General features: G+C 51.3%; 2 protein-coding genes across 2 annotated transcripts in view; both read right to left on the bottom strand.

The window, feature by feature from the left end:
- Window positions 1-5045, bottom strand: part of SYT5 (synaptotagmin 5) — a 16327-nt gene extending 11282 nt beyond the window's left edge. Inside the window, exons 1-4 of the mRNA XM_045292384.1 lie at window positions 4950-5045; window positions 4151-4289; window positions 3793-3954; window positions 3121-3293 (exon numbers count right to left, since the gene is read on the bottom strand). Coding sequence (XP_045148319.1) covers window positions 3121-3293; window positions 3793-3871 — 252 coding nt within the window. The 5' untranslated portion in view covers window positions 3872-3954; window positions 4151-4289; window positions 4950-5045. The remainder of the gene's footprint in view (window positions 1-3120; window positions 3294-3792; window positions 3955-4150; window positions 4290-4949) is intronic.
- A 2931-nt stretch (window positions 5046-7976) lies between these two features.
- Window positions 7977-19825, bottom strand: part of PTPRH (protein tyrosine phosphatase receptor type H) — a 25512-nt gene continuing 13663 nt past the window's right edge. Inside the window, exons 10-19 of the mRNA XM_004715700.2 lie at window positions 16373-16451; window positions 16223-16261; window positions 14397-14487; window positions 13832-13922; window positions 13242-13318; window positions 12196-12330; window positions 11206-11328; window positions 10378-10538; window positions 8417-8552; window positions 7977-8308 (exon numbers count right to left, since the gene is read on the bottom strand). Coding sequence (XP_004715757.1) covers window positions 8162-8308; window positions 8417-8552; window positions 10378-10538; window positions 11206-11328; window positions 12196-12330; window positions 13242-13318; window positions 13832-13922; window positions 14397-14487; window positions 16223-16261; window positions 16373-16451 — 1079 coding nt within the window. The 3' untranslated portion in view covers window positions 7977-8161. The remainder of the gene's footprint in view (window positions 8309-8416; window positions 8553-10377; window positions 10539-11205; window positions 11329-12195; window positions 12331-13241; window positions 13319-13831; window positions 13923-14396; window positions 14488-16222; window positions 16262-16372; window positions 16452-19825) is intronic.

The following is a 19825-nucleotide window of genomic DNA, read 5'->3' as shown; positions in this document are numbered from 1 at the left end:
TACAGTAGAGTAGAATAGGGTAGAGTACAGTAGAGTAGAATAGAGTACAGTAGAGTAGAATAGAATAGAGTAGACTAGAATAGGGTAGAGTACAGTAGAGTAGAATAGGGTAGAGTACAGTAGACTAGAATAGGGTAGAGTACAGTAGAGTAGACTAGAATAGGGTAGAGTACAGTAGAGTAGACTAGAATAGGGTAGAGTGCAGTAGAGTAGAATAGAGTAGAGTAGAGTAGAATAGAATAGGGTAGAGTACAGTAGAGTAGACTAGAAGAGAATAGAAGTCACCTGTTATTCTGAAAAGTAGCTCAGTGTTCTCCAAAAATACCTCGGAATCGTATCCCTTCTTCCTGGAAGTTCCTTCCCCTTGTTCTGGCTTAGGTGTTTGTCCCTCGGGACGAAGCAGAAGTCACCTCCTTCAGGTGGTTTCCAACTGCCGGCCCACACATAACCCAGTACGACCCCTGATCTCCCATATTGTCCCCTACTGCTGACAAAGACGGGAAAGCCACCTGACTGGTCTGATGAGACACCCACACCTAGACACGGGGAGGCAGTAGGCCGTGAGTGAGCCTGACTTCCCAGCGCCTTGCCAAGTGAGGAGATAGGCGGGTCCCAGCCAACCAGGGGCCCCCACTTGCGTTCCAACCAACCAGGGACAACTGCGTTTTTTCCCCAGGAACACCCCAGCCCTGAGCCTCTGCCAGACATGAAAAAGGGCATGTTAGGGGCGCTGAGGTTCTATTAAAGGTGGTGGAATGATGGGGAAAGGACATCGCTAATATTTTTTCAGCATGAAGAGTATAATCAATGGCCTTGAAGTATACACGTACAAGGTGTGGGATTGGAGAATGTTTTGTTCCGTGTGTTTCTGCCACAACCAGAAAACAAACAAGCAAGCAGTTACAGGAATAACCGCAAGTATGAGAGAGAAGAGTACGTTCTAAGAATGGAGGATGGCGACGATGGCACAGCTCTTCTTGATGTGATTGGATATTGGATTGTGTGACACGTGGATGAAGTGCTGATAAAACTATTGAACAATAAAAATGTAAAACTAAGGGAGGGAGGGGGGAAAATGAGGAGCTGATACCAAGGGCTCGAGTAGAAAGAGAATGTTTTGAGAATGATGATGGCAACAAATGTACAAATGTGCTTGACACAATGGATGGATGGATGGTGATAAGAATTGTATGAGCCCCAAATAAAATGATTTAAAAAAATTTAAACTAACATTTAAAGTAAATACCAAAAACCGGAAGGGGGGAGCTGCCAGCTGCTGAGTCTCATGATTTTTGCCCTTTCGGTAGAGTAGACCCACTGGTGGAGGGTGGGTGGCCTGTCCCCAGTGTATCCTGACCTTACTGCTCAGTAAGCGTGCCATGCTGCCTCCCCCTACCTGTTTGTTCAGTCTCTGCGTTGCCACCATGCCCCCTGTCCTTTGGAGAGGTTGGCGGGGCTGGGATCCGCCTGGAAAAGGTGTCACTGTGCCCCAACACGGCATGGGTCACCCTGCATTCTGAATGCCTGCGTCTCTATGCCTGAGTGGCCCTCAGGGTGAAAGCCTCTTAGGGACGAAGGCCTGCTGCATCTCCAGGTCCCCAGAGTTCAGTCAGGTGTAGACCGACACAATGACGAACTACAGCGTGAGGCTCAACCTTCATGAAGCGTGGACTGAGCGACGTTTTGGTTCTGTTCCGTTCAGAGCTTCGAACCGGTTCAACACAGCCTGGCAATCGTCCTCCGAAAGAATCGCTGCGCGTGCGCATTGACCAGCCTTATTTTGACCTAAATAGACGACCAACAGCTGTGCACCTCTCAAAGATGGTGGCCAACAGCTCCCTTTTGCGTATGGGAAGCCCTGACCATAATGCTCGTCTCCAAAAGCCCAGCCACAGTTCTTTTTCCTGAAAGTTTCAGGAGACTGGTGAGGGATGTTGGTTACTGGCCGGACTCCGGAAAGTAACCCACACTCAACATCGTGTAAGTTGGCTGCCATCTTTGAGCGGTGCATGGCTGTTTGTTTCCTACTTGAGGTTAAAACGCTACCCACACCAGATTTGCTTGTTATGCAATGCACCTGTAGCCCTTGCTTATTATACCAAGCCGTTTGAAACCGGTTTGAAGCCTTGATACGGTTACCTATTGTGGGGAACAGAAGGATTTCTCTTAAGTTGTCTCCCCAAAATATATACCAGACTTAGCTGCTTGAGAATGACTGTTCTTTAGGCAGCGAAAGTAGGTCAGAGGTTATCCTCCTTAACATCAGCCATCTATAGTGGCTAGACTATTAGTCTGACTCACCCTAAATAAGGCCCATTCCTTTCTGTTATTGTTCCCTCGAAGCAGTGCCCATAGGCAAGTCTGGGACCACTCTAAGATGACTAAGCTTAGGCTACTATCTTGGCACACATGCCCCCCTATTCCCTCCTCTTACTATTGCACATTCACCCCTAGGTCATCCCCCTCCTATTGCTTGTATTGCCTATGTTACAACCCCTCTCTATGACGTAGGTTGTTATCTACTATCAGGGGGCTTGCATGTCTCCCAGGATAGTAATTGCCTGTTTTATTGTATGAGACACCAGAATGATCAAACTTGTTCTAGAATGAATTGTATTGCCCCTTTCTGGTGATGTATGATGCTGTAATCAGATCCCCCTAAAGTGATATGATGCGTGGTTAGCAATAAATAAGGAGGCTCCCTGGTTCTCGGGAGGGTGGCTGGAGAAGGTGGCTAAGGAGGACGAAGCAGCGGCTTCTTCTCTGACGACTGAGCCCCCTCCACGAGGACCATCAAGCCTAGCTGAGGTGAGCTATGCTACCATGAATTGCGTCTGACTCCATTACTTGACTCCATCCTTTAACTCTCATGCTCTCTATGACTTTACTATAATCTCTACTTATCATCGCTGTACAATTGCACCTACCGAACCTGTGATGTTTTGTGGGGTTCCCTCTTCCCCTTAACCCCACAACCTATAAGGTATCCATGCCTCAGACACAGCTTGATGTCACCCTACAACCCCAGGTGGGGAGGAGACAGGGATGCAAACGGGGCGAACCATTGAGATGGGCAACGCTGTAGGTGGGAGCAGGATTTGGGGCACAGCTAGACCACACCTTGTCTATATAACTCCGCCCCAACTCCTTCACTTCTTGCAGGTGGAGCTGGGCTTGAGCCTGTATCTTCTTGCCAGACCTCCTCCGACAACGCCTCCGGTAGAGACAGAAGCAGCAGCTGAAGGCGAAGAGGCCAGAGACCAGCACGATCGTGGCCAGGGCCCAGGGGGGCACTGCAGAGGGGGTGGAGACAACGGGCATTGAGGGTCCCGTGCGGACCCTGAAATCCTGACCTTGTTTTCCCTCCAGCCACGTCCATTCCATCTCATTCCTGTGGTTTCCTTCCAACCCGATTGCACCTGCCAAGCGATTTGATGCCCTAATCCAGGTAGACATCGGCTGGACTTCCTTTTTTATTAGTTCCATCTCCCCCTTCACCCCCAGTCTAATTTCTGCTCAACTCCATGTTGCTTTTAGAAGGAGTTCTTCCGCTCCCAGGGCCTCCTCTGCCCCAACTATAACGAGACCATTCCACATCCCTTGATCCAATTCTGGGTAGTCTTGCAAACCTAATTCTTCCTCCCTATTTCATTCAGATTCCAATCCAGCATTCCGACCTAGAATCCCATCCGGATTTTTCAGCCCAACAGCCCGGGATCTCAAGTCCGGATCCCGCGCCTTTGGGAATCCTGGCCAGGTTTTTTGTGCGCTCTGACTTCAGGGCTTGCTCACCAGGGCCTTGGCTGATGCGGCTGGAGTCGGGAGGCCCGTCAGTAGGTGGAGGCCCCGAGGTTGGAGGCTCTGGAAACATGGTGAGGGCGTCCTACAGTCCTCTTTTCCCAAGCACCAAGGGGTCCTAGACGCCCACTCTCAAGCCAGGCATCCTTTGAAGCCCTGAACAACAAAGAACTACAATTCCCATCGGCCCCTTTGGAGGGCAGCGGGATACAAACCGGCCATCTCACGCAAAGCATGCTGGGTGTAGTAGTTTCAGCTTCCCCACACCTGAGGGCAGGCCCTGGGAGGGTTGGGGTTCCAGGACCAAAGGGACGCCGCCTCCCTGTAAGACACCCCCAGGAACTATACTGACTTTTGACCCTCCTTCCCGTCTTTGACACTTCGTCGGAAGTAGGAGCAGGAGGGCGTGAGACAAGCGCACGGAGTTGCCCTGGGAGACGGCTGGCTCTGCTCCGGAGGGTTGGAGCACCGCTGGTTGCCGGGGTAACGGCCTGTTGCCAGGACAACGGGCGGGGCTTACGCACAAAAGTGAAGTACGGGCGGGGTAGGTTCCCTCTAGGCGCTCTTGGGCCCCCGGGACCCTGACTGGGATCCCGGGACGCAGAAGAGTGGGGAGGGGAGGGCAGTCTGTGGTCCATGCACATGCACCCACATCAGGCCCCTCCCTCCACATCTGTCCCCCGCAGCTGAGACTCAGGTTCCCCTCCTCCCCCACTCTTGCGAGGGAAAAGGGGGGCTGCCTGGGTGGCTCTGAGGAATCCCCACAAGCACCTGGGCTTGTTCCCCTATACCGCGCATCCCAGTCTTTGTCTGCACACCTGTTTTTGGTGTGTGTCTTCTGACTCCAATAGGTGCCTTTGTCTGTCCGTCCTCCCATCGAGCTCTCGCCCCTGCCCCCTGTCCGCGTCTCTCTGGTCCTCTGCCCGCGGTCGGCTTTCCCTCTCCCAGGGCCTCTGTCCACCCCCTACTCCCACCTCCCTTTGTCCCCCTCCCACACCTATCTTCTCTCTGAATCCCAATCTCCCCGTTCCAAGCGCCAACCACCCTGGGCCCTCTCTTGGTTCCTCCCACCCCCAAGGGGAGGGGGATGGCTCTCGGGACGGGAATGAGGACGGGGCGCAGGGAGGGGGTGCCAGCCCAGCGGCTCCTACCTGCTCGGCGACTGCACAAGACCCTCTGGGGAGACACGGAGGCGCCGGCCCCGCCCGGACTCCGCCCCCGCGCGCGAGCGAGCCGGAGGCGCTGTCCAGGGTGCTGGTCTCGGCTGCGCTGAGCAGTGGGCTGTGAGCGCGCGCGCGCGCGGATGCGCGCTTGTGTGGCCCTGCTCGCCTCGGGTAGGCGGAGCGCCCCGCCCCTCGCCCCTCCCTCATCCAAGAGCCGCGCTGGCGCCACGCCTGTTTGTCCCAGTCCCCCAGTATTTTCTGTCTTCTCTTCCACCCAGAGGGCACCTATATACCCAGGCCCAGAACTGGGTGCAGGAGGAGCCTTTCTGGAGACCCAGGAATGCAGATACGCAAGCGCCACGATACCTGGCCTGAGAACCGAGGAGACCCAGGTATCCGGATGCACTAGACGTGGAAGGTGGCGCGTGAAACTTTCCCATAAACTGGCTCCAGGAGTCCAACATCTGCCCGATGAGCTTTCCTCTGCGCGTCCCAGAAGTCCAGCTCCAGGGCCGCCAGTCCCAGGAGCCGTGGCCACATTCACATTACCTAAGGCTGGGGTCTCTGGCCTTCAAGACAATTGACCAATCTAAACTTCCATGGTAGGTGTTAAAAAAGAATGTGGTGGCGCAACAGTTAAGCGCTGGACTGACAACGGAAGGGTGGGTGGTTCAAATCCACCCAGCCTCTGGGGAAGAAAGAGCCGCTGATAATCGCCTGTGAAGGTCAGTCTAAAAAACACTATGGGGGCAAGTCAGCTCGCTCCCATGGGCTCACTGTGCGTTGAAAGTTGACTCTGTGTAAGAGCCCCCAATAAAAGTTTTTTTTTTTTAAAGAAGAAAAAGAAAAATGAGGACCTGATGCCAGGGGCTTAGGTGGAGAGCACCTGATGCTTAGGTGGAGAGCAAATGTTTTGAGAATGATGAGGGCAACGAATGTGTAAGTGTGCTTGACACAATTGACGTATGTATGGATTGTGCTGAGAGTTGTATGAGCCCCCAATAAAATGATTAAAAAAGAAGAAGGAAGTTGACGCCGTGGCATCTACCGTATCAACAATTACAGATTCCCCCCTCAGGGGTCCTTGGGAAGGCAAAGGGTTAATGCACCAGGCTGCTAATTAAAGGGTTGGAAGTTCAAGTCCAGGCAGAGGCACCGCGCAGAGGACAGAGCGGATGAAAACCTCCTAACCGGCTGCCATCGAGGTCGTGCGGACTCATGGCGACCCCCTTGTAGGGTTTCCGAGAGTGTAACTTTACGAAAGTAAACAACTGAGTTGTTCTCCCGCGGAGCTGCAGGTGATTTCCAACTGCCGACCATGCGGATCGCCGCCCCACGTGGAAACCACTGCACCACCAGGGCTCCTCTGAACCAGCCACGGAAAACCTTGTGAAGTGCAGTTCCCCTCGGAGACCACGGGGGTGCGTGACTCAGAACCCACTCGATGGGCCACAATCCTTCCTTAGGGCCTTGTCTCCATACCTTTTGTCACCCTCCCATCCCAACGTTATAGCCAGACCCAGAAATCCACCAAGGTGACCCGCGTTGAGGATAACAGTGATTTAATAAATTATGAGATAGAAGAAAAACCTTTGTACAGGCAGTGGGGTACAGGGGGCCCTCCAGTGAGGGGAGTCACTGCCCTCGCAGATCACAGAAGGCTGATTTGGTTTACATGGAAAGGCTGGGCAGGGTCCTGCCTGTGCTTGGCTGGAGGCCACCCAGAATTGTAGGTCCTGGTTCCCTGACTGAGGGAGACCTGGTGGAGTGTGGTCACTGGCTAGGCTGCTAACCGCAGGGTCCGCAGTTTGAGACCACAAGCCACTCCTCAGGAGAAAGACTGTAAACAGTGGCCGTCTCAGAAATCCACAGGGGGCAGTTCTACCCTGTCCTACAGAGATGAGTCGGGTTCAACTTGGGGGTGCTTTGAGTTTGAGGGTTCCCCGATCGGTGAAGTTTGGTCAAGCTCTGGGCTGCATGGGGAAAGGCCAGTGATTCAAAGCCAGTAGCTGTTCCCTAGAACAGTGATTCTCAACCTGTGGGTCGCGACCCCTTTGGGAGTCGAAGGACCCTGTCACGGGTTGCCTGATTCATCACAGTAGCAAAATGACAGTGATGAAGTAGCAATGAAAATAATTGTATGGTTGGGGGTCACCACCACATGAGGAACTGTATTAAAGGGTCGCGGCATTAGGAAGGTTGGGAACCACTGCCCTAGAAGAAAGCTGTGGCAGCCTGTTTCCAGAAAGATCAGAAGCTCCATAGGGTCTGCTCTGCCCCATAGGGTCACCAGGAGTCGGCCTTTGTTCTCTAGTGCTGGTATTCAGGAAATACCACAAGGGGGTGGCTTTAATGAACAGAAACATATTTTCTCACAGATTAGATGTCCAAATTCAGTGTGCTGGCTCTCCAGGTGGCTGGGCATCCATCTTACCCCATCTCTGCTCTGATCACCGGTTTAATTTCTCTTATCGTTCATGATCGACTCCAGGTACATCCTGCCTCGTGCACCCACCACAAGTGACCCATTCCCAAGTGGGGTTATCACCGCAGGCACAGAGGTGAGGACCGGCAACGCGGCGGAGGGGGTGGTGAGGGGCGTCATCATCCAGACTCCACGGCAAAGAGTTTGGAAATCCCGAAGGGTTGCTTGGGAATTCCCTCCTCTCAGCTGTGGGCCAGGCTCATAGCAACAGAAGGACACGCTCCCCACTGCCGCCTCTGTCCTCTTCACCTGTGGGTGCACGGCGGCCGCCACTGTGCCACCCCATCTCCAGGAGGGGTGGCCTCTTTGTCGCTGACCCTCGGCCTTACTAAGCACGACGGTCTTCTCCAGGTATGGGCATTCTCGCCTCCTTTGGACCTCAGGATCCAGGAGTCAGCAACACCCCCCACCCCCGACCCCATCCTGGAGACCCTCTTCCTTCTCAAGGAACCAGGAAATTCAAGTGTGCATCCACCTCTCCCATCAAGGAACCAGGACTCCAGCTCCCTGTTCCCCGCCTGCCCCAGGGCTCAGATCTTTGGGTCCCCCAGTCAGTTTCCCCCCGAAGAGAAACGGGACTGTGTTTTCTAGCTCTTCCTCCTGCAGGACCCAGGGAGGTCTGGGGCACAGCCCTCTGCTCTCCCAGGGGCCCCAGCAGTCTGGACTCGAGAGAGGATGGAGATCTTGAGTCCGGCTGGGCTGGCATCAGAAGCCCTCATGCAGAAGAGGCTTCCGACCTGTGGGCCTGGATGGCAGCCACGTTCTCGTAGAGCAGGCTCGGTACGTTCTCGTACACGACCTCCTTCTCCCCCGCTTGCCGTAGGAAGCACAGGATGCACTGATGAAGGAACACATACTGGGCCTGGGGGAGGGGGGGGTGTAGGGTGTGAGGGGTGGGCTCCCCTGGCTTTCCCCTAGGGCTTCCCCAGCCTCCTCCCTCCCCAACCCACCCCTGGCCCGCCCTCATTACCTCCGTTTGAACCATTAGGGGACGGCTGTGTCTCATCTTTTTCACAAAATTGAAGGGTCCCACGGTGCCCTCGCTCTCCAACTGCCGGATCAAGACATCCAGGGCAATGAGGGTGCCGGTGCGGCCCACGCCTGCACTGGGGGTGGGATAGGGAGGGGAGGTGTCACATCACAGGGGAGATGCCACGCTTAACACTCATGTCCCCCCAACCCCACCCACCCCAGTGATAGTTGACAGCCCTCAGGAGTCACACAGGGCAGCCAACCACAGCAAGAGCCCCCAGTGGATGTCCCTGTGTGGGACAAGTGGGCCACTAACCGGAAGGTTGGTGGTTTGATTCCACCCAGAGCTACCTGGAGAGAAAGCCCTTCCAGATCCGAACCTGCTTCCATACAATTGGCGGCTGGACCGAGGAGACCGGTGCTATAGCACCCTGTGTTGAAGAAAGTAGATGGTGCCTGGCTATCAGATACAATAGCGTCTGGGGTCTTAAAGGCTTGTCCCCAAACAATCAGCCATCTAAGTGAGATGTCAACGAAGTCCACGTGGAAGAAGCAGCGCACCATCATCAGTCACCAAAGGACTGTGAAGCATACAATCCAAAGTCGAAGGGAGGGATTGGGATCAGAGCCTACAGTCTGAGAGCCTGGTTCGCAGAAGGCCATGGATGAGAGTGGGAGCCCAAGATCCACTGGTAGAGCTGCAGGGGAAGTAAGCTTCCTGGGGTCTCCCTCTATCCACAATTGAGGGACAGGAGGAGAGCGGTCACTTAACCGAGTGCATCGGTGAGTTGAGGCTAGAAGGTCAAAGGCAGAATCCTGACCTAAACATTAAAGCTCGTCAGCGATTTCAGCTGGGATACACGCTGGACCTTATCTGGTTTCCAAAATCTACCCCCTAGGGGGTAGGGGTTGGGGGTATTGGGTAGGGGTCTTCTTTGTCCCGTAGGGTCGCCATGACTCAGAATCGATGTCATGGAAGTGAGTTTGAGTTTGTTGTTGATGAGTCGGTCTGCATTCCCAGCTTCCATTCATTTGGGTCTGTGCCTAGGGGTAGAACTGCTGGGTCTACATTTAACTTTCTCACTTCTTTTTTTAAAAAAAAAAATAGATCATTTTACTGGGGGCTCTTACAGCTTTTGGCATTCCATGCATCAATTGTATCAACACGAGGCAAAAGATATTTATAGAGTTATACATATAGGCATATATATATGTAAATATATAGATATGTAATGATAGGGCTATAGGTCTATGTACTTATATTTATATGTTAAGTGTTAAGGTAGCAAATGGACATTGGGCCTCTACTCAAGTCCTCCCTCAACACCAGAACAATTTGTTTTAATAACCTGGCATTTTGTGACTCTCCCTTTCCTGACACACGCTCGCTGAAGACAAATGGGCGCTTAAGGAAATGTGGTGAAGAAAGCAGATGATGCCCGGCTATCAAAAGATATAGCATCTGGGGTCTTAAAGGCTTAAAGGTAAACAAGTGGCCTTGGGGAAGCAACAAAGCCCACATGGAAGAAGCACACCAACTCATGTGATCAAGAGGTGTTGATGGGATCAAGTATCAGGCATCAGAAGACCCAAAACAAGCAACCACTTCGATGCAGATGACGAGGGTTGGAGTGGAGACCCAATGCCCATCTGTAGACAATTGGACATCCTCTCACAGAAGGGTCACAAGGAAGAGATGAGTCAGCCAGGGTGCAGGATAGCACCGATGAAACACACAACACTCCTCTAATTCTTTAATGCTTCCTGCCCCGCACTCACGTGACCCCAGTTCTGCTTTCTTAACCTGCTTCACTGGCCCCCATCTCCTGCCTGCTTCTCCACCATCTCTTTCCTCTTCCTCCAAACTTTCTGAGGACCCAGGGAACACCATGGTCTGCCTCAGAGAACTGGGCTTGTGTGTGTGTGTGTGTGTGTCTGTCCACAGGGGAGAGGCCTTACCTGCAGTGCACAATGGGTAGACCTCCCTGCATCTGCTGGTCCAACCACTTCCGAAGGACCTTCCAGAAGGCCAGCAAAGGGTCTGGGGAGTGAGGGACGCCGTGATCGGGCCAGGCCACATAGTGGAATTGCCGCACAGCTAGGCTCTTCTGCTCCTCCAGCTAGAAGGACGGTGAGTGAGAGAGGGGATTTGTGGGCTCAGGAGCCTTGCAGGTGGGTCTGGATGGCGGCGGCCTTCTATGACTGATGTGGAAACTCTTGCTTGCATGGGAATCCCTTGGGCCAGTGAGCAGAAAGACCTCACATGGAGAGTTCTGGGTTAGGAATGTGTTAGGCAGGGTTCTCTAGAGAAACAAAACCAGGGCGCTCATGATTTGCAGCAGGGTGGGTCAGCCACAGTCAGGAGCTTGGGAGCTTAGCAAAGCAGCCCCAGATGGGATATTGAACTCAAGCCATGCAAGGCAACAGGATCCACCAGCCTCAAGCTCACACGATGTACGCACCAGCATTGTGGTGAAGCAGGTCTCGAAGGAGCCTCAAGCTCCAGAGACTGAACCACGGGTTGGCCTGGCCCACAGGTCCTGTAGCTCACAGGTTGAGGCAGAGAACTAGCTAAAGCAGCAGCATGAACACGCCAGCATGCTCCCATCACCAGAGAGCAAGTGAGAGGGGGGCGGGCCTTGGAGAGCCATTTATCTCTGCCCTCCAATCAAACTGCGACCTGATTCATCCCACATGTTCCTATTGGCCAGGTTGGCAGGTTAAACCTAACTATTACAGGGGAGATGCCTGGCATGTTTTGGGATTGGGAGTCAAGAAGGAGTTTACGTGGAAGAGCTTCAGGTCCCTCGTCGTCCAGTTCTCTGACACCTCCTCACCCACCAGGGTCACCTGCAGTTGCCCGTGGGTGCAGGTCTGCGAATCCAGGGGCCAATAATGCTCACATTTCACCTGGGGAAGTATGGGAAGGGGGAGTCAAACACCAGGAGGTCCAGAGAGCCTTCCTGCACGCACCTACTGTGTGTGCGGTTATCCATCCCACTTCACAGGTGAGAAAATGCTGGTGGTCAAGCAAGGTTAAGTTCACATGCCCCGATCATCTAACCCTTGTGCAGAAAAGTCTCACACGAGTGTGGTGCCCGTGAGCCGCCAGGTGTAGGTCCATCATGGCCAAGAGGATTCTTCCTTCCTGCTATGGATCAAATTGTATCCACCACCCCCAGCCACAAATATATGTTGGAGTCTAGCATGCACTGAATTGGGGCCCCCCCAAATATGTACCAGTCTGGCAAGGCCATGGTTCTCAGTATTATGAAATGATCCTCCGTTTTGTGATCCTATGTAATTATCCTACGCGTTGTCAACCCTACTCTCTATGATGCTCATGCATTTCAGCTATGATGCTGGTGGAGAATATCGAAAGTACCACAGGTTGTCAAAGGAACACACAAAGGTGGGGGGGAGGAGCGGAGGAAGGGGGAACCGATCGCAATGATTGACACATGACACCCCTTCCTCCAGAGGGGGATGAACAACAGAAACGTGGGGGAAGGGAGACAGCGGTCAGTGTAAGCTATGAAAAGAATGATCATTTACAATTCATCAAGGGTTCACGAAGGGGGGAGGGTGGGGGAAGTGTAGCGCGAAGGCTCCTGGGAAACAAGGATGGTGAGGCCTCGTCCACGTCCTGGGACATGTCATCAGGAGGGACCAGTGCCTGGACAAAGACCTCATGATGGTAAAGCAAAGGGGAAAACAGGAGCCCCCAACTAGATGTTACACAACAATAGATACGCTAAGAAATGGGTCCACTCTCACCCGGCCAGACTCAATGCAGTTGGTCAGCATGACCAGCGTGTGGCTCTGCTGCTCCCACACCAGACGCCAGAAGTCAGCCACTGTCTGGGGCAGGGGACCCTGGGCTGCAATGAACTCCTGGGAGCTCCAGAGACCCTGCAGGAAGGAAGTGGGTGGGTCAGGGACGGACCTCTGCAGCTCTGAGCTTTGAAGGCTCTGCTGAGCACTCAAGATGGTAGCTTTTTATGTCAACTTGGCTATGACTGTGGGTTGTCCAAGCTGAACAACTATCCCTGGGGAAGGACGTCATGCTTGGCAAAGTAGAAGGGCAGTGGAAATGAGGAAGAGCCTCAGGGAGACAGATCAACACCCTGGCTGCCATGATGGGCTTCAACAGAACAATTGTGAGCGCGGTGCCGCCGGCAGGGCAGGTTGTCTTTCTATTGTACGCAAGGGTCGCTGGGAGTCGGAACCTACTGAGAGCATGTAGCCACAACAGCGTGGCTAAGTCGTGATTCTCAGGGGTGTGGCTGAGCCTGGCTGACTGCAGTCCTAGTGTAGATCGTGTCCTGGACTGACATGACCTGAGGGGATCTAGGAGCCATTTGGAAGTGCAGTTCCTTGGAGGTGTACCCCTGCCAGAGGCGGTGTGTTCCCAGTGGATCTTCATCCCTCCCCCTCCACACGTCCCTCCCTCCCCTGAACTCTTCCTATCATCTGGACTATGCGTGCATCCACCCGCAGAGATGGCTAACCTGACACTTGACCTTTTTCAGTGCCTTGAACTAAATTTCTCTCTCCTTGTCTATCTAGCATTTCTCTCCCTATCCATACATTGATCTTATCTGTCATCCATTTATTATATCTGTATATGCATCTATCTATCCATGTATCTATCTATCTATGTAGCCTTGTATCAATCATCTATGTAGCCATCCGTCATCTATCTATCTATCTGTCTGTCCGTCCTGTCTGTCTATCTGTCTGTTTGTTACTGGTTGTGCTTTCCTATACAACTCAGACTAAGACAGTGACCTCCTGGTCCCAGCTCCCAGCCAAGTCCTTACGGGCATGAAGCTAGCGTTGATATAGTCAGAGCCTGGTTCCCCATGGAGGAGCTTCAGGGGCACACGGGACCAGTCATCTAGGGGGAGAAGGCAGTATTAGTGATGCAGAGATGGAGCAGAGAGACCCCGAGAGGCCCAGGCCAAGGGGTAGAAGTTGTGAGGAGGTGAAAACAGACAGAGAGCATGCGGGGACCTCCTCGGTGAGGGTGCATGGGCCAAGGGCTTCTCACTGGAACCCACCTGAGGGAGATCTTTGTCTCCTCCGAGGGCACGGGAAAGGCTGGGAATGGGAACCAGGGATAAAGCATGGAAAGGTGAGGGCTCGGGACAGGTCAGTGGAAACGGAAGACAAAAAAATAAAAGCTCCTTGCCCTTGATTCTGACCCACAGTGAGCCCACGTGTTACAGAGCGGAGCTGGTCCAGACAGCTTTCTTAGTTATAACCCTGACAGAAGCAAATCGCCAGACCTTTCTTCCCCCTTCCTTCCATGGTGCCACTGGGTGGGCTCAACTGCCAGCCTTCCGTTCGCACTCAGGCACAAGTCATTTGCAGTATCCTCCCACCCCACCCCGGGGACCCTACGACTCACAGGGCAGCACGTTTCTGTAACGATTCTTGACGTTGTTCTCTGGGGCTGAGGCCACCTTGTTGGGCTGGTTGAACCCCTCCAGGGTCAGTTGCTGGAAGTGGAGGCAGAAGAGAGGGGCGATGAGGTTGGAGTGCCTTTATTTTCCATCCAGAATACCCCTAAAGTTGACCTTGCCCCCTCCATCTACCCCTTGTACTCTAGGTTTCTGCAGTATCCAGAAAAAATGGAGTGTATACGCGCCCACCCGTCTGCAAGGCATTTGAAAGGATTTGAGGCACGGGTGGTAGGGGAACCATCGTGGGGGAGAACTGGGGAGATGGGTGAAGAAGCTGAGATCAGGGGCAATGGGGGCTATCCAGAGGTGAGGGGAGTTTCTTTAGGATTAGCCCAAACCCAAATCCTGATTCAAAGATGTCAATTGCATTGGAAAGATAGATAACGCAATTCTGAGGGTTTCGCCATAACCCCACAGAATATGCACTGCGTGTGTTCAGTCTCCATGGGTCTAGGGGTGGGGCTTGGGGGTCCTGAGGCTCGGATCGGCCCCCTCCACTCTCTTCCCCACCTGGTATTCCTCTGCAAAACCATAATGGCTGTCCTTCTCATTTTCCCGGACATGGTCGGCAAAGTCTTCAGCCCGAATCTCTCCTGGGAAACTGTGGGGCAAAGAGTGGTGTAGAAAGAAGCTATTCAACCTCCCGCTCTAGTGGCCGGAACCACAGGTCAGCAGTTGGAAACCAAGGGAGAAAGATGAGGCTCCTTATGACCCCCGAAACCCACAAGGAGCAGCTCTACTCACTGTGAGTCAGATCGACAGTGAATTACTACTTTTCCCTTTCTGTTTGGTTTACAAAGAGACAGCGTCTCTTCTTCCCTTTAAAGCCAGTTGCTTCTTCCTGCACTCTAGGTCCAATGCCCTCCGGTCTCCTTGGGAGCCGTAGGCCTTGAGTTCTTTCCTTTCTTCTACAGCTAGAGATGCTATTGATTAGTTCAATGGAGCTCTCCTGGATCAAGGACTTCTAACTTCCACAACTGTGAGAGAGCACATCTCCAGTGCAGCCTTGTGCTACTGCCACCCTAGCAACCGGATACAACCAGAACCAAACCAGCCTCTGTTGAGTTGGCTCCAACCCAGGACCGCCTCCCTCGTGTGTGCCAGAGCAGGACGGGGCTCCCCTGGGTTCTCACGGGCTGCGATCTTTCAGAGAGTAGACGCCAGGTCTTCCTTCTCAGACGACTCTGGGTGGATTCCAACTGTCACCCATTGGGTTAGCGGCTAAGTGCCCAACCATAGGCCCCACCTAGGAACTGCCATCCTATAGGATGCCCATCCTCATAAGAAAGGAGACACACAGAGATAGAGAAGGAAGGTGGGGGTGGTCGTTACATCATCTGGTGTCAAGGTGAGGCTATTAAGAGCGAAGGGGTGGAGTCTAGCCTGTCAATCAGGTCGCAGCCTGATGACGTCTCCTGGTGGGCGTGGCCTTCTCGTGAGGATTCTGGGAACTTCCTCTCTCTCTGCATTAGTCTTCTTGTTGACAAGCCACGGGAAACTTGCTGAGACCTGCAAGAGCTCTCTCTCTCTCTCTTTTTCTCTCTCTCTTTCTCTGCTTGACCTTCCTGTTGAAGAGTCACACTGGGAGAGCTGGAGGAGTCACGTGGAGACCCAAACCAGCGCTGAGATGCTTCCACCGCCACTGGATCCACAAGACTTTCCACCCACCGGTCTGTGATCTTCCTGCATTCAGCACCATTGCATGTGCTGCGTGAGTCTGAAGAGGGACGTATGGACTAGTATCGGGCTTACGGTCAAATACGGACTTGATCTGGACTGGGTTTGAATGTTTTCTCAATATACAATTGCTCTTTGATATAAAACTCTTTCTTCTACACATATGAATGTCCCTGGATTTGTATTTCTAGTCAACCCGGCCTAACCCAGCAGGTGTCTCACACCATAGCTGCAAAACAAGGAACTCCAATGAGCATATGGAGCTACCAGAAACTCCAAGAGGGACATCAAAGAGAAGAAACCTCAGAACTCTCAGAGGAAATCAACACGGTGGGCACCCTGTTCTCAGACTCCTAGCCTTCAGAACTTTCAGACAACAAATGCCTATTGTTCTAAGCTACTCCTTTGCGATGGCAGTCCTAGGAATCAAATCAAAACCCAAACAACTGCCATTGAGTCAACCTTGGGTCTGAGTGGACCTGAGTTCTGTAGGGTGCCAATAGTTATGGTCTCTTGAAAGTGGACCACCCGTCCTTCCTTTCAGAGCACCTCTGGGCAGATTAGAACTGTCAACCTCTCAACTAGAAGCTGGATGTGTAAGCCTTTGGGCTCCCCCGAGGCTCCAGGAATCTCACACACTTCCCAACCCTCCTACTCACGCGAAGGCCAGATCCGGTTTCTCCTGGCTCTTCTTATTCCTGGGGAAAATAGATTGGGGTGAAAGACTCAGGAAAAAGAGGATTAGAACCAGGAGTCCCCATTCTTCCTCCACCACCCCAGGCCAGTCTCAACCCTGCCCCCAGTCTCACCTCTTCCTCAGGAAGAAAACCAGCAGGCCCACCAGGATGAGAAGCAACAGAACTCCCACAATGGCGCCGATAATTACCCCTGGGAGGAGGAGGCATTGAGAGTGATTATAGCCCAGATCCAAGCCCCTGGTCTCCTTTCTCCACCCTTTCCCAAGCTTGTGGTCCGGATGCGTGGCATTTCATTTCATGTGTCCACTTGGTTGGGCTGCGGGCCTGATTGTCTGGTCAAATACAAGTCCAGATGTTGCTGTGAAGGTAGATGGTAACATGGACAATCAGGAGACCCGGTGGCGTAGTGGTTACGCGTTGGGTTGCTAACCAAAAGGTCAGCCGTTTGAAACCACCAGGCACCCCTCAGGAGAAAGATGAGGCTTTCTACTCCCATAAAGAGTTGCCGACTCAAAACGCACAGGGGCAGTTCTACCTTGTCTAGAGGTTCGCGATGCATTGGCATTGACTGGGTGGCGGTGCACGTGGTTTGAGCATGCACAATCGGGTGGTTTTAAGTAAAGGGGTGGCCCCTCACCCTATGAATGGGCTTACTACAAGCGGTTGAAGGGCTCACGAGCAAAGATGGACATTTCGGAGAGGAAGTTTCTGCCTCAAGACTATAACTTAGACATCTCGCTGGTGTTTCTAACCCGCTGCCTGAACTGGAGATTTGGACCGGTAAATCCCTACAGTCCTGTGAGCCAATTCTTAAAAAATAAAAGCAACCCATCTCTATTATAGATGTAAGTTTGTGGGGGGAAGTTCATGATCTTTTCATTCCATTTTCCTCACATGTTTCAGCACTCGGTTACGGTTATGGATTGAATTGCACTCTCCCAAAGTCTCAGCCTCTATGCCTGTGATTGAAAGATCCCTGGTGGTGTAGTGGTTACTCATTGAGCTGCTTACCGAAAGGCCAGCAGTTCAAAAACACCAGCTTCTCAGAGAGAGAAAGATGAGCCTCTCTACTCCTATAAAGAGTTAGTCTCAGAAATCCACAGGGACAGTTGTACCCTGTCCTATAGGGTCCTTATGAAACCGTCCTGACTCAGTAGCAGTGAGGTTGGAGTTTGCCTTTTCACACGCTGTCTTTGTGATGTGACCGAGGTAGGGTTTGTGTAGGATGTGTCTTGAGTCAATCCTCTTTGAGATACAAAGAAATTAAGCAGCCACATACTCCCCCACTCCCCCCAAAAAAGGTTAGCAAACCCCATCAAAATCTTAAAAAGATAAGAAAGATAGATAGACTCACTAAAGAATAACTCAACAACAGTGAAAGAAAGGAAACAAAAATAAATCAGCACTGAAAATTAAATAGAACAGTGATAGGTAGGTTTATTGTGCCAACCTGGCCAATAGGAACATGTGGGATTAATCAGGTCGCAGTTTGATTGGAGGGCAAAGAGACAAATGGCTCTACAAGGCCCGCCCCTCCATCTCTTTCTCTCTGGTGATCAGACCAGTGTGCTGCTGCTTTAGCTAGTTCTCTGCCTGAACCTGTGAGCTACACTACCTGTGAGAGAAGCCAACCCATGGATCATATAGCTAGAGCTTGAGGCTCCTTCGAGATCTGCTTCACTACAATGCTGCATAACATCATTTGAGCTTGAGGCTGGTGGATCCTGTCACCTTGCATTGCCTGAGTTCAGTGTTCCATCCGGGCTTGCTTTCTTAAGATCCCAAGCTACTGGCTGTTGCTGACCCACCCTACTGTTTGCTGCCTTCGGGCAGACTCTGCCTGCCTTGCCTGAGGGAGGACTCTGCTGTCTGCTACCTTGACTTTGGCATGGCAGCCCACATGAATTGAAGGACTTTCGGTCTATTAACTGTTCCATGAAAGTGTGGAACTGCTGTGTGGACTAATTAGCAGTTATATTCCTTCTCGTTGTATAAACCTATATCTATCTATCTATCTATCTATCTATATCTATCTGAATGTATGTATGGATAAGGTATATAAGTGTCTGGTTCTGTATGTATGTATGTATGTATGTATGTATGTATGTATGTATGAATAAGATATATAAATGTCTGGTTCTGTATGTATGTATTTATGGATGGATGGATAAGATATATATGTGTCTGGTTCTGTATGTATGTATGTATGTATGTATGGATGGATGGATAAGGTATCTAAGTGTCTGGTTCTGTTTCTCTAGAGATCCCTGCCTACCCTGAAAACTAAGAGACCATCAACACTGGCAAAAAATTAAAAGCACAATTAAATGACAGCAGTAAAATTATACATATGGATAAACATGCCAAATGTAAATGGTTTATCTGCACCAGCAAGGAATTGATAAAAAATATAACCCATCAATATGCTGTCTGCAAGAGAAATATTTTAGTCATAAAGACACAAATCATACCTGAAACTATTACAAAATATATAAAAGCACACTGACACTAAAACAAAGCCGAACCATCCCTAAAAATAAACAAATAAAAATCATGACTAATTGGGATTCATACCAGGTATGGATGAATAGTTTGACATTAGAAAAACCATCAACATGGGGCGGCGGGGAGAAAAACCATCAACATAATCCATCATAGAAATCAAGGAAAAGAACCACACGATCATATCAATCCACACAGAGAAGGCATGTGACAAAAATCGAACACATACTCCTGAAACAAACACTCAATAAAAAATAGGAATGGAAATTTCTCACCATAATAAAAGGCATAGATATAAAACCAACACCCTTAATGGCGAGAAACTGAAAGCATCCCCCTTGGGAAGGGGAACAAGAGAAAGAGGTGCTTTGTTACCACTCCCTACTCCCATAAAGAGCTACAGTCTCGGAAACTCAGAGGGGAAGTTCTACCCTGTCCGACAGGGTATAAGTTGGCATTGACTCAATGGTATGAGTTTTTCTTTTTCTTTCTTTCTTTTTTTTAATCATTTTATTGGGAGCTCTTACAGATATTATAATAATCCATAATTCAATTAGATCAAGCATAATTGTTCAATTGCTGCCACCATCAGTTTCAAAACATTTTAGTTCTTCTTGAACTCTTTGATGTCAGCTCCCTTTTATCCCCTCCCTCACCATCTTTTTCTTTAAAAAAGGTTGTACTGGAACTTTCAGCCAGAGTTATTAGACAAAAAGGAGCCCTGGTGGCTTATGAGCTGGGTTGCTAACTGCAAGGTTAGCAGTTTGAATCCATCAGCAGCTCCTTGGGAGAAAGATGAGGCTTTCTACGTCTGTGAAGAGTTACAAACTTGGAAACTCACAGGGACAGTTCTACCGTGTCTTCCAGGGCCATGATGAGTTGACATTGACTCCATGAATGAGTTTGGTTTTGGCTAATCGACAAGGAGGAAATAAATGTCGTCCAAACTGTCGAAGAAGAAGTAAAACTAGACCAGAGGAGGTACACTGGTACAGATAGGAACTGAAAATACAGGGAATCCAGGACGGATGAGCCCTACAGGACCAGTGGTGTGAGTGGCAA

The sequence above is a fragment of the Echinops telfairi genome, unplaced genomic scaffold, assembly GCF_000313985.2.
Source record: "Echinops telfairi isolate 266 unplaced genomic scaffold, ASM31398v2 ScPeMD7_655;HRSCAF=1070, whole genome shotgun sequence".
NCBI lineage: Eukaryota > Metazoa > Chordata > Mammalia > Afrosoricida > Tenrecidae > Echinops > Echinops telfairi.
This window is presented reverse-complemented; position numbering and strand designations above follow the sequence as displayed.